The sequence below is a fragment of the Micropterus salmoides genome, unplaced genomic scaffold (genome assembly GCF_014851395.1).
Source record: "Micropterus salmoides isolate LMB-PRFRI ecotype aquatic unplaced genomic scaffold, ASM1485139v1 Ms_hic_scaffold_1, whole genome shotgun sequence".
Classification (NCBI taxonomy): Eukaryota; Metazoa; Chordata; class Actinopteri; order Centrarchiformes; family Centrarchidae; genus Micropterus; species Micropterus salmoides.
The window spans coordinates 19,257,761-19,270,226 of record NW_024040040.1 but is presented as its reverse complement, the minus strand read 5'-3'; the positions used below and the strand labels follow the sequence as shown (position 1 = coordinate 19,270,226).

General features: G+C 42.6%; 1 protein-coding gene across 1 annotated transcript in view; it reads right to left on the bottom strand.

Annotated features, from left to right (window-relative positions):
- The window catches only part of pjvk (pejvakin), a 35,272-nt gene that overhangs the window by 2,359 nt on the left and 20,447 nt on the right, over positions 1-12,466 (bottom strand). The window contains exons 2-4 of the mRNA XM_038721546.1: positions 3,760-3,955; positions 2,793-2,934; positions 2,126-2,243 (exon numbers count right to left, since the gene is read on the bottom strand). Coding sequence (XP_038577474.1) covers positions 2,126-2,243; positions 2,793-2,934; positions 3,760-3,955 — 456 coding nt within the window. The remainder of the gene's footprint in view (positions 1-2,125; positions 2,244-2,792; positions 2,935-3,759; positions 3,956-12,466) is intronic.

Sequence of the window (12,466 nt, the reverse complement as noted above, 5' to 3'; positions counted from 1 at the left end):
TGAAGTCCACGGTTATCTCCACAATGTTGAGAGTATGAAGCTCCAGGTGGTTCTGGCCACACCAGAGAGCCAGCTGATCAATCTCCCGTCTGTAGGCCGACTCATCACCGTCCCGGATGAGGCCAATACGGTTGTGTCGTCAGCGAACTTCACGAGTTTGACGGATCTGTCTGCTGAGGTGCAGTCGTTGGTGTAGAGGAAGAATAGCAGGGGGGAGAGCACACATCCCTGGGGGGCGCCAGCGCTAATAGTCCGGGTGCTGGATGGGATGCTCCCTCACCTGCTGACCCCTGTCAGTCATGAAGTTGAGGCTGGCACAGTGAGCTGGGTGAGTTTGGTGCTGAGGATGTCCGGAATGATGGTGTTGAACGCCGAGCTGAAGTCCACGAACAGGATCCTTGCATATGTCCCTGGAGAGTCGAGGTGTTGCAGGATGTAATGCAGTCCCAAGTTGACTGTATCATCTACTGACCTGTTAGCCCTGTAGGCAAACTGCAGGGGATCCAACAAGGGGGCTGTAATGTCCTTCAGGTGGGCTAACACCAGTCTTTCAAAGGACTTCATGATTACAGATGTCAGGGCGACAGGCTCTCCAGAGATGGAGAGTTTTTTGGGGACCGGGATAATTGTGGAGAGTCTGAAGCAGGAGGGAACTTCAATCAGCTCCACTGATCTGTTGAAGATCTGTGTGAAGATGGGGGCCAGCTGGTAAGCGCAGATTTTCAACCAGGATGGAGACACACTGTCGGGGCCAAGAGCCTTCCTGATCTTCTGCCTCTGGAAGAGCTGGTGCACATCCCCCTCACAGATCGTGATGCAGCAGGTGAGGGGTTGGAGAGGGGGGGTGAGAGCGTGGCAGTCGGGGAGGGTGACTGTTTGAAGATGGTATTGGAGCAGGGGAGAGGTGTGACTGTTTGGCTTCTCAAATCTACAATAGAAAGCATTCAGCTCGTCAGCCAGTCGTTGAGTACCAGCAGAGTTGGGGGATGGTCTCCTGTAGTTAGTGAGTGTCCGCAGGACTTTCCTCACTGAGAATGAAGCTGTTTCCTAGCTTTTCAGCGAAGCATCTCTTTGCTACTTTGACCTCTTTAGTCAGAGTGTTCCTGACCTGGTTATACAGGACTCTGTTCCCACTTCTGAAGGCCTCCTATTTGGTCTGACAAAGCTGCCTGAGTTTTGCTGTGAACCAGGGTTTTTGGTTGTTGTATGTGCAGAAGGTTTTAGCACGACACACGAACCATATGAGCTGCCTGCTTTTGTGAATCTCCAGAGGTCATACGAAATGGACCAGTTTTGCCTTGTCCATTAGGCCACGTGGTCACACCTTTGCTGCTCACATCTTGCTACAGTGGCTGATTTATTGTCTTGATACAGTAATGTGGAAATCCAACTCAAGATCTTAGCGACGTTAGCACCATGCTAAGAAATGGGATTCAGGAACATCAACGGCTTAGCACAAACAAACGGAGACTGATTGGGAAGCAGATTCAGGTGTTAGCACCTCTGAGCTTGGTGTGGGGGAAATAGTTTACATTTTAGTGCACTCGCTGGTGGGCAGCAGCAGGACACTGCAGAGACCTTGATTTGTTAAATTCTAATCACTGGCGAGTATTGGGGTTGAACCCATGACCTTGGCGTTATTAGCTCCGCTTGCATTTGTGTATCTTGAACAAATTGTCCTCCAGAACTCACACAAAATGGACCAGTTTTGGATGTTCAGTCGCATGTGAACTGCTCCCAACTTGGCGGAAGTGGAGTGGATGTTGTTTAAAGTGGAATGCACTCACTGTGTATATGGACAGCTACCATGGCTTGGAACCCATGATCTTGGCATTATTAACATCACACGCAAACCACCTGAGCTAACCGGCCTGCTTTGGATGAGTTGTTTTTAGAAAATTGAATGCAGAATACAATAGGGACCAAATAAAAAAGGTCCACAGATTCTTATTGTATTAAGGTGAGCAGGTTTCGGCAAATGGGGACGTCTGCTCACCCTATATTGGATGTTTAGTCAGACCACCTTCCAATCCAAGTTGGCGCTTCAAGATTATTTATATACAGACAAATGGCATAGATCTGTGTTTGTTTGGAAAGGCTGGGAAATTATCTTTAGCCTTCCTACCTAGGCGCCCGTCCAGTCGAACAAACAGCTCGCAGATGCTGAAGGCAATGGTGGTGTGAGCAGGGATGATGATGGCCTTGTCTCGACCTTTGGGATTTCTGCCGTCGTCAATCTGAAACTGCAGCATAACAGAAAATTAAGTGATACACCTGCTCATCAGCCATTTGTTTACAAGATAACAGAACAGACAAGTTGGAACAGGTTAGAAAAATAGGGGGTCCAGCTAGAAAAAAAGTTTGCATTATGAGACATATTTTGGCGAGGCACTCCATATGAAAATGTAGATGTGATATATATTTCGAGGAGGGGATGTAAGATATTTAACTATTTTGATTTTAAAGCAAGACTATGCTAATATCTTTTGTTATTTTTAATAGTCTTATGTGTAAAAAATGAGTATTACAATTGATATAAAAATGTTTGAGTTTGAAGAAACTCTAAGGAACCTTTTGTGTAAGCTACTGAATTTTGTGACATTTTAAAATAATGGATGAATATTAGTATTACGTATTTGACATTGGTACCTGACTTTAAACCGGTAAATTGGGAACAGTTTGTGGTCAGTTGGTGTCTCCAGTTTGATTTTTACTGAAGTTGTATTCAGTTGCTTGGGGTTTCCATGTCTTACAAAGTGATCCAAATGAACATTGTGTTTGGGTGTTTTTACCCTCATGGTAGTCCCTCTCATTCCAGCGTGGACAGTCAGAGAACATTGACGTGTGGTGCGGATGCTCTCTACCACGACACAGAGAACGGTCCGTCCGCTCTCCTTGGACTGTCGAACCAGGCAGTGATCCAAGTCAACTTTCCTAAAAGACCGGAAAAGGAAGCTTGTTAGCTTTCTTGACTAGATGAGAAGATAAATACCACTGTCAGGTCTGTATGGTAATTATGAGGCTAAAGCCAGCAGATGGTTATCTTAGCCTAGCATAAAGACTAGAAACAGCTAGCCTAGTTCTGTCTGAAGGTAACATAATCCATGTATTAATTTTAGTGAGCTTTAGAGGTGCCGGTAGGCAGACATTCTTAGCAACAAAGACTGCCAGACTTGCTGTTTCTCTGCTAACTAGCTAAGCTAACTGGTTTCTGGCTGAAGCTTCATATTTAATGTACAAACATAAAAGTGGTATCAATCTTGTCACCTAACTCTACAAGAAAGCCTTCTAGTTGTAGACTTTATGGACTGTCTACTGTTTAATGGCACAATGTTAAACAAGTCTATTTACTTTCTTACAATGTAGCTCCTGAATGTGTGCCAGTCTAGAATAACATGATCATTTATTAATTCTTACAGGGAAACCCTCTTCTCACATTACCTCTGTTACAAGGTCAGAGGTCAGGTATCATCTTATAGCTGGTGTTAGGAAGATCTAGATATCAAAAATTTTATATTTGCGTCACAGTTGACTCTTAAGACACTTCTAGCTACATATCTCTTTTCCAAAAAATTAATAATTAATCAAAACTAGATAATATAACTTAGTTATTAATTAATTACAGAGATGGCACATTTAATGATTCTAAAGTGATACTATGATGATGATATGCTTTGACCCCCTGCAGATGAAGACAATAGCACACACTGAGCAGCTGTTCAAAGCATACTCGCACACAGTATTAATATGTTGTGGTACCTAGAGTTGAGTTCACGCAGTAAAGTAGGCACTTCCAGCTCGTGTTTGGTCACAATGCCGAAGGAGGCTTTGACAGCCACAGAGTCTGATCCGCTGATGTTGAACCCCACATCGTTGATGAGGTGGTTTCCTAATCGACCGTTGAGGGCTACATCTGACTTGTCCTCATAGTTGAGCAGCTGATAAGAAGACACTCCTGTTTCAGAAATAAGAGAAGTTGTGATTACACTATGCAAAGAAATATTTAGTGGTGGCATCAAATACAACATTTACTCCAGTACTGTACTTACTGTCAATGAGGTAATGAGCCTTTTACACACTTACACTTTTTCTGCTTCATTCTACTTCTACCCCTTTACAATTTATAGGAAAATAGTGCACTTCTTACTCGACAGCTGAAGTTACTTACAAATTAATATTTTAAATACAAAATGTGATGAACATAGACATAGTTTATTTTACAATAAGCTTCAACTACTACACTTCTTACACATTATTGCATCAGTAGTAATGATCCAATAATATGTAATCTAATTCGCTAAATACTTCATGCACTGCTGGAAATTTACACATTTTTCTCTCACAATTAAAGAATGTTAAACTAATCTTGATATGTGAATAAACCCAATGGTTGTAAAAATGTTAAACATTTCATTGTGCATATAGGCTATATTAAATAATACAATAGTTTGTTAACTTTCTTGACATAAATTAGATGAGAAGAATAATACCACTGTCAGTTCTGTATAGTTGGTAAATATGAAACTACAGCCAGCTGTTGCTAAGCTTAGCCTAGCATTAGACAGGAAACGTGAGAAGGTATCAAAATCCACTCACCAGCACCTCTAAAACTCAAGTACGTTCTTATTTATCTTATTTTTTAATCTGTAAAAAATCTGTAGTTTAAGCTAAGCTATGCTAAATAGCTAAGCTAACTGGCTGCTAGCTCAAGCTTCATATTTAGTTAGTTTAGTAGCGTAGTATCAATCATCACCTAACTCCTGGCAAGCTAACAAGCTGACACGTTAGTTGTGGACTTTCTTAAACATATTTATATATATATATATATATTTGACCCCTAGTTAAAGGCAGGGTAGGCAAGTTGCTTCTAAAACACTTTTTGTCATATTTGTTGAAACTGTCTTTATACACCAATGCATATTAAAAAGTTAGGTGCTCTGAAAAAGAGAGTATAAAAATCAGCTGTCTGTAGTCCTCTTTTACCAGAGAAGAGCTCTTAAACATTGGACTTTCAACTGCTCATACTATTCCGCCACTTTTTATTGACCCTGGAACTTTCCCAGAGTTATTAGTTGGAGGAGTGGCAGCTCTGTTTGGGATCCTTCAGAAACGGCACAGGGGAAAACGTGCAGGCGCGCTGGTTAAACTGAGACAGCGGTGATTTCGCACTGCGCTCCCTTCAATCCACCTGGATTGTAGTAAATAAAGGCCAGCTTTGCGCGCTCCCGCGACCCCCCTTCCCCCCCAGGTATGTTAGAGGTGGAGGTATGTTGTTGATTATGCGTGACTTGTATTGTTTTCTGGGGTTTATCTTTTCACATCGCCCGCCATTGGGGCCACAGCGGTGCAATCACATGTCTAGTTCTACAAAACACCTTAAGCATTACTAGTTGCTCAAAAGTGTCAGAGAGTTTCATGCGCCCAGCGCAGTGTTCCGGAGTTTTTAATTTAACAACGCCCGCCATAGGGGCTACAGTTCTGCAACAACAAATCTGAGCCGACATAACACCACTATAACAACAGATTTATGTGAGTTTCCAGAGAGTTCATCCGCAGGACATATTAGATAACAATGTAGCAGTTGCGCTTTAACAGAATAGTTCAAAATCAACCGTAAGAGTTGTATGCAGTACCTTGTCACTGTTTTTGTCCGGTCACCAGCCCCATCAAACTCAACCGTCCTTTCACTCACGGTTTCAATAGTAAACTGCTATAGGATTGACAGATACCGATTAAAAAATATTATATTCTAACCAGAAACATTTAAGAAAACGTAAATTACAAAGTATATTTTGTATTTCATACAAATAGAAGGTTTTTTAAGTAATTTTTATCAAAACTCCACCGCAAAGCATCACGGGATGTCTGAGGGACGGCCTTTATCGCTGATAGTCTAAGGTCCTCAAATTCCGCTGGAAGCCATGAGAAACTTACTCACTCTTGTGTTTTGCTGGCAACTTCTTGATTATTAGTTAGTAAACAAAATACTTCAGATGTGATACGTAAAAAAAATGTTTCAAATGCATGCGTGGTTATTTTTCGTTCACATTCCTCCCGAGTAGTCACGTCACTGATCGAAGGGGGACACTCACACACACACACACACACACACACACACACAAGATGGGATGATCCCGGTACTAATTTGGATTCGCCCGTTTGAAAAGAGAGTAATCCAATGATTATGCATGAGGAGACCAAAACATAAGGCTCTCGAGGAGAAGTGACGTCAATCGATGTGCATGTTATTACGGGGTTGATCCGCTTTATATATCTTTGATGGGTGCAAGAATAGGATACGTCCCCCACATCATATAGACATGTTTTCTAGCGATCCATCATTAATGTGTTGTGTATGATTTCTGCGAAGTTTCTCATGGAGGGAGAGAGTAATGCGCCCATCATCCTGTTGAAAGCAGTCCTGTCGGCCTGTTTTTACAAACCAAAGATTCAGTTAAGCAATACATCACATCAGCAACATCAACATGTTGTTTTCTGGTTAGCATTAAAACACACAAATCAATGCTAAAAGTACAAAAACAAAACACATGACCCGTATGAAAATCATTATCGTTCACAGGAAAAACATTTGCTATATCGAGTAGAGTAGATTTCACATCTGCATATTTATCCGCTGTCATTTGCACCATGGTACACCATCCAGAGGTCATTCGTCTAAAACATTCTGTCTGTTTGTCAAATCTAGAACAACATAGCGTACTATCTGTGTCACATATTGCATTGTTAACAGCTTCACACAACAGTTTTCTCATCTTATACACGATGTATCTCTTTTTGACATGGTTTAGTAGACTAGACACATTCCCCATTGTTTTTAGTTTTGTTCCCCCTTCCAGATGTCCAGAGATTCCTTGACTACTGTGCTCACACTGTCCTCCACTCTAACTACCCGTTTAAGCGAAGCAATGAGAAAAGGGTTCCTCAGCCATATCTGTAGAGCAGCAGATACTGCATTTACACGTTCGCACCAACCCAAGACCGTGTAGTACATACTTTTGAGCATCAGCGAAATTTTTGTTAAAAAGCTTTTGCGTAATTTCTCTCTTATGTCCTTTAATATAAAAGAAGGGCAGCGTGTCAGTGCATGTGTGAGGTTGTTTTCTGCACCATTCGTCTGTATATGCACAATACACACGTTTGTATAGCTTTTTGTTGCAGTATATCATATAAATAATAAGCTACGGTTACCTGTATAATACCGCTAGCAGTAGTGTTAGGAGATGTGTCTTTGTCGCAACAGTCCAGAGTGTCCAAACATGCACCCTTAAACGGCTCGGCCCTGCTCTTGTCCTCTTCTGCTTTTTCTTCAGGAACGAGAAATGTTAAATTTCCCCAGTTCTTTGCCATAGTCATCCACCCATGAGTTATTATCGTCCCATAGTACTGGAAAATATTTAGGGCTGCTCAATAGACCCTCACCCGATGCACATGTCCTCGTACCTGCACAAAACATTTTAATTTGAGCAATGTCACCGACAGCCCCGTCGTGGAGGTCTAACACTAACACTAACACACTGGACCACTGCTACACAACATTAAAGGATGCCTATCACACTGTTCCTCGTGCAGCCTTGGGACTCTCTGATCACTGTCTGGTTCATCTTATCCCGACACACAGGCAAAAACTGAAATCTGCTAAACCTGTTAAGACTAAGACTAACCTAAGACTGTGAAAAGATGGACCAACGAGTCAAAGCTGGAATTACAGGCCTGCATTGACTGCACTGACTGGAGTGTTTTTGAGGCTGCAGTCACTGACCTGGATGAACTAACTGACACTGTGACATCTTACATCAGTTTTTGTGAGGACATGTGTGTGCCGACTAAAACCTTCCGCACATACATAATAATAATAATAATAATAATCTTTATTTGTAGAGCACTTTTCAAAAAACAAGTTACAAAGTGCTTTAACAAGCGTAAAGACAATAATACCCAAGAGACAATAATACAAAAAACAATACAAGATAAAAGCATGAAAACATTGAAAAGACTAAAATACAGATAAATATAAAATTAGTAAAATACAATAAAATAAAAGGGATAAAATAAAGTCAAATAAGATCCTCTATAAAAGCTCTCCTATAAAAGTATGTTTTAAGAAGGGACTTAAAAGAGTTCACTGACTCAGCTGACCTGATTTCCTCGGGCAGGCTGTTCCAGAGCCTCGGGGCCCTGACAGCAAACGCTCTGTCCCCTTTAGTTTTCAGTCGAGACTCTGGAACAGACAACAGACCTCTGCCTGAGGATCTCAAGTTACGTGCTGGTGTGTATGGGACTAAAAGTTCAGAAATATAACAAGGCGAGAGGCCATGAAGAGCTTTAAAAGTGATCAATAGAATTTTAAAGTCAATTCTAAAACATACTGGGAGCCAGTGTAATGAAGCTAAAATAGGAGTAATGTGGTAATATTTCTTTGTTCTGGTTAAAAGCCTGGCAGCTGAGTTCTGGACAGTCTGGAGTCGATCAATAGATTTTTGGGTTAAACAGGTGAAAAGGCTGTTGCAATAATCCAGGCGTGATGAGATGAAGGCGTGTAAAATGGTCTCGGTGTCCTTAAAAGTTAACATAGATCGAATTTTTGCTATATTTCTAAGTTGATAAAAACATGATTGAACAAGCTTTGTGGTGTGCTGCTCGAAATTTAAATTACTATCAAACCAAACACCAAGGTTCTTTGCCACAGGCTTAATGTGATTTACTAGGGAACCAGCAGATGGCAGTACTTGATTTGCCATCTGCTGGGACCTGATGACCAGGATTTCTGTTTTGTCTGAGTTCAGCTGGAGGAAATTATTTGACGTCCATTTTTTAACTTCACAAAGGCAGTTGTTAAGTGAACTCAGCATTCCAGGGTCTGTGGATCTGACGGGCAAGTATATTTGTGTGTCATCAGCATAAATATGAAAAGAAATGCCATGTTTATGGATAATATGTCCAAGGGGAAGCAGATACAAGGAAAACAAAATGGGTCCTAAGACCGACCCCTGAGGCACACCATATTTAACTGGACAGAACGAGGAGACATAGTTGTTTACAGACATGCAAAACTTCCTATTTGACAGGTAGGATGAAAACCATTCTAGGGCAGTACCAGAGATACCCACCCAGTGCCTCAGTCTGTCTAACATGATGTTGTGATCAATGGTGTCAAAAGCAACGCTAAGGTCCAAGAGTACCAGGACTGAGCACATACCTTCATCAGCAGACATTAAAATGTCATTGGTGACTTTAAGCAGGGCAGTCTCAGTGCTCTGGTACTTCCTGAAACCAGATTGAAACTTTTCAAATATTTTGTTATTTTATTTTATATTTTATTTTCCAGTACAGTGAGCAGCTGTTTGGACACAATTCTTTCTAGAATCTTTGCAATAAAAGGCAGTTTTGAAATTGGTCTAAAATTATGTGGGAGGGAGGGATCTAAACCAGGTTTCTTTAAAAGTGGGTTCACGCAAGCCGTTTTAAAATAATCAGGGACACAACCAGTAGATAGGGAGCTGTTGAAGACAGAGATCAAATGGGGCCCAACAGAATCTATTACTTTCAGTAAAAACGTTGTAGGTATTACATCAAGTGGGCTGGAGGACACTTTCATTTGTGATACTGTTTTTAAAAGCTCAGACAAGTCGATGGGAAACTGGTTAAAACTCTCTTGTTGCTGGTGAGGAACCTCTGAGTAAGAGGGGGTAATAGAGGGTCTGATTGACACCACCTTATTGGTAAAATAAGATAAAAACAATTCACAGTCATCATTACTTCCAGCTGAGGCACAAGGAGGGGTTGGGTTTACCAGCTGATCCACAGTCTTAAACAGAAACCTGGGATTGTGTTTATGTGTAGTAATGAGTTCAGAAAAATAGTGTGTTCTCGCATCTTTAACCAAGTTATGGTATTTAATTGATAAATCCTTCAGACTGAGGTAATGGACTTGGAGACTGGATTTTTTCCATCTGCACTCTGCTTTCCTGCATTCCCTTTTTAGGCTGCGAATGCTGTCATTTATCCAGGGTTGCTTACTAGCTTTAGACGTAGGCCTAACCTTTAGAGGAGCAGTAATATTTAGTGAAGACTATCAGATATGATTGAAGTGATCGACCAGATTGTTGGTGTTGGAATCAGAAAGGTGTTGGCTTTGGCTCTGAAAGAATGCGCAAAACTTTGAAACACTTTGTTCATTAAAGAAGCGAAAACACACAGGGCTTGGTGAGGCGGCATGAGTAACAGGCGAATCGCAGCTAAAAGCAATACATCTGTGGTCAGATATGGTCATGTCCACTAATTCCACAGAGGAAATGCTGACACCCAGGGTAAAAACCAAGTCCAGTGTATGACCACGGTTATGTGTTTGCCCTTTGACATGTTGTTTGAAGTTAAAAGAAGTGGCCATATTTAAAAAGTCAGTTGCATTAACATTGTTGGGGTCATCAACATGAATATTAAAATCGCCACAAAGAACAATTCTGTCATAATTTAAAACCAGAGTAGATAAAAATTCAGGAAGTTCTGATAAAAATCCTCCAGGCGGTTTTGGGGGGCGATAAATTATAACAAATATGATAGGTTGCAGCCCTCCAACTTTAAGAGTGAGAACTTCAAAGGAGTTAAATTCATCACAGCGTACTTGTTGACATTTAAAATTTTTCCTACACACGCTCACTAGCCCACCACCATGACCACTGACCCTCAGTTGACTAAAACAATCATATTGAGGCGGACACAGTTCAGATAGCTGGCTATAGTCATTCATTTGCAACCAGGATTCAGTTAAAAACATAAAATCTAGATTTGCAGACAAGATAAAATCATTTAAGATAAAAGTCTTACTTGAAAGTGATCTCACATTAAAGAGAGCCATTTTAAATGAGTTTGTTCTGGGTGCTGGAGTTGGTGCAGTTGTCCTAATCCTTAAGAGATTACTATTATTTCTGTGTGGGATGTGCACATTTCGGTATACTGGTCTATGCGTGATGATGACAGGAATAGAAGTCTTTGGAACAGCGCTGGTAGCAGACGGCTTTACATGCCAGCAGGTGGAGACAGTTGTTTATGGCAGTGAGGCAGAGATCTGTTCAGTGAGCAGTGGTGTGTCCAGGTGTGCTGCATGAATGATTAGTCATTCACGTAAGTCATGTGTGGACCGCACCACATGCTGTATGTGCGCAGCTAACATTTCTGAGCCCACAACAACCAAAAACCCTGGTTCACCGCGAAACTCAGGCAGCTTCGTCAGACCAAGGAGGGGGCCTTCAGAAGTGGGGACAGAGTCTTGTACAACCAGGCCAGGAACACAATGACTAAAGAGGTCAAAGCTGCAAAGAGGTGCTATACTGAAAAGCTAAGTAACAGCTTTGCAGCCAACAACCCTGCATCGTTGTGGAGAAGCCTACGGACACTCACAACCTACAAGAGACCATCCCCCAACACTGCTGGTACTCCACGACTGGCACACAAGCTGAATGGTTTCTACTGTAGGTTTGAAAAGCCCAGAGTCACACCTCTCCCCCACTCCAGCACCATCTTCAAACAGTCACCTTCCCCCTCTGACCTCTCACCTGAACTCAAGATCTGTGAAGAGGACGATCAGGAAGGCTGCTGGACCTGACGGTGTCTAACCATCGTGCCTGAAAATCTGTGCGGACCAGCTGGCCCCCATCTTCACTCAGATCTTCAACTAATCATTGGAGCTGTGTGTAGTTCCCTCCTGCTTCAAACGCTCCACAGTCATCCCTGTCCCAAAAAAACCCTCCATCTCTGGACTAAATGACTACAGGCCCGTCGCCCTGACATCTGTAGTCATGAAGTCCTTTGAAAGACTGGTGTTGGCCCACCTGAAGGACATTACAGGCCCCCTGCTGGACCCCCTGCAGTTTGCCTACAGGGCTAACAGGTCAGTTGATGATGCTGTCAACTTGGGTCTGCATCACATCCTGCAACACCTCGACTCTCCAGGGACATATGCTAGGATCCTGTTTGTGGACTTCAGCTTGGCGTTCAACACCATCATCCCGGACATCCTCAGCACCAAACTCACACAGCTCACTGTGCCAGCATCCACCTGTCAGTGGATCACAGACTTCCTGACTGACAGGAGTCAGCAGGTGAGACTGGGAAACATCACATCCAGCACCCGGACTATCAGCACTGGCGCCCCCCAGGGATGTGTGCTCTCCCCACTGCTCTTCTCCCTCTACACCAACGACTGCACCTCAGGGGACCCATCTGTCAAACTCCTGAAGTTCGCTGATGACACACGTTCAAAACTGTGGAGATGACCGTGGACTTCAGGATGAGCCCCCCCCCCCCCCCCCCCCCCCCCCCCACTCTGCCCCCCATCACCATACTCAACAGTCCTGTGTCTGCTGTGGAATCCTTCAGGTTTCTGGGTTCCACTATATCCCAGGACCTAAAGTGGGAGCCCAACACTGACACCATCATCAAGAAGGCC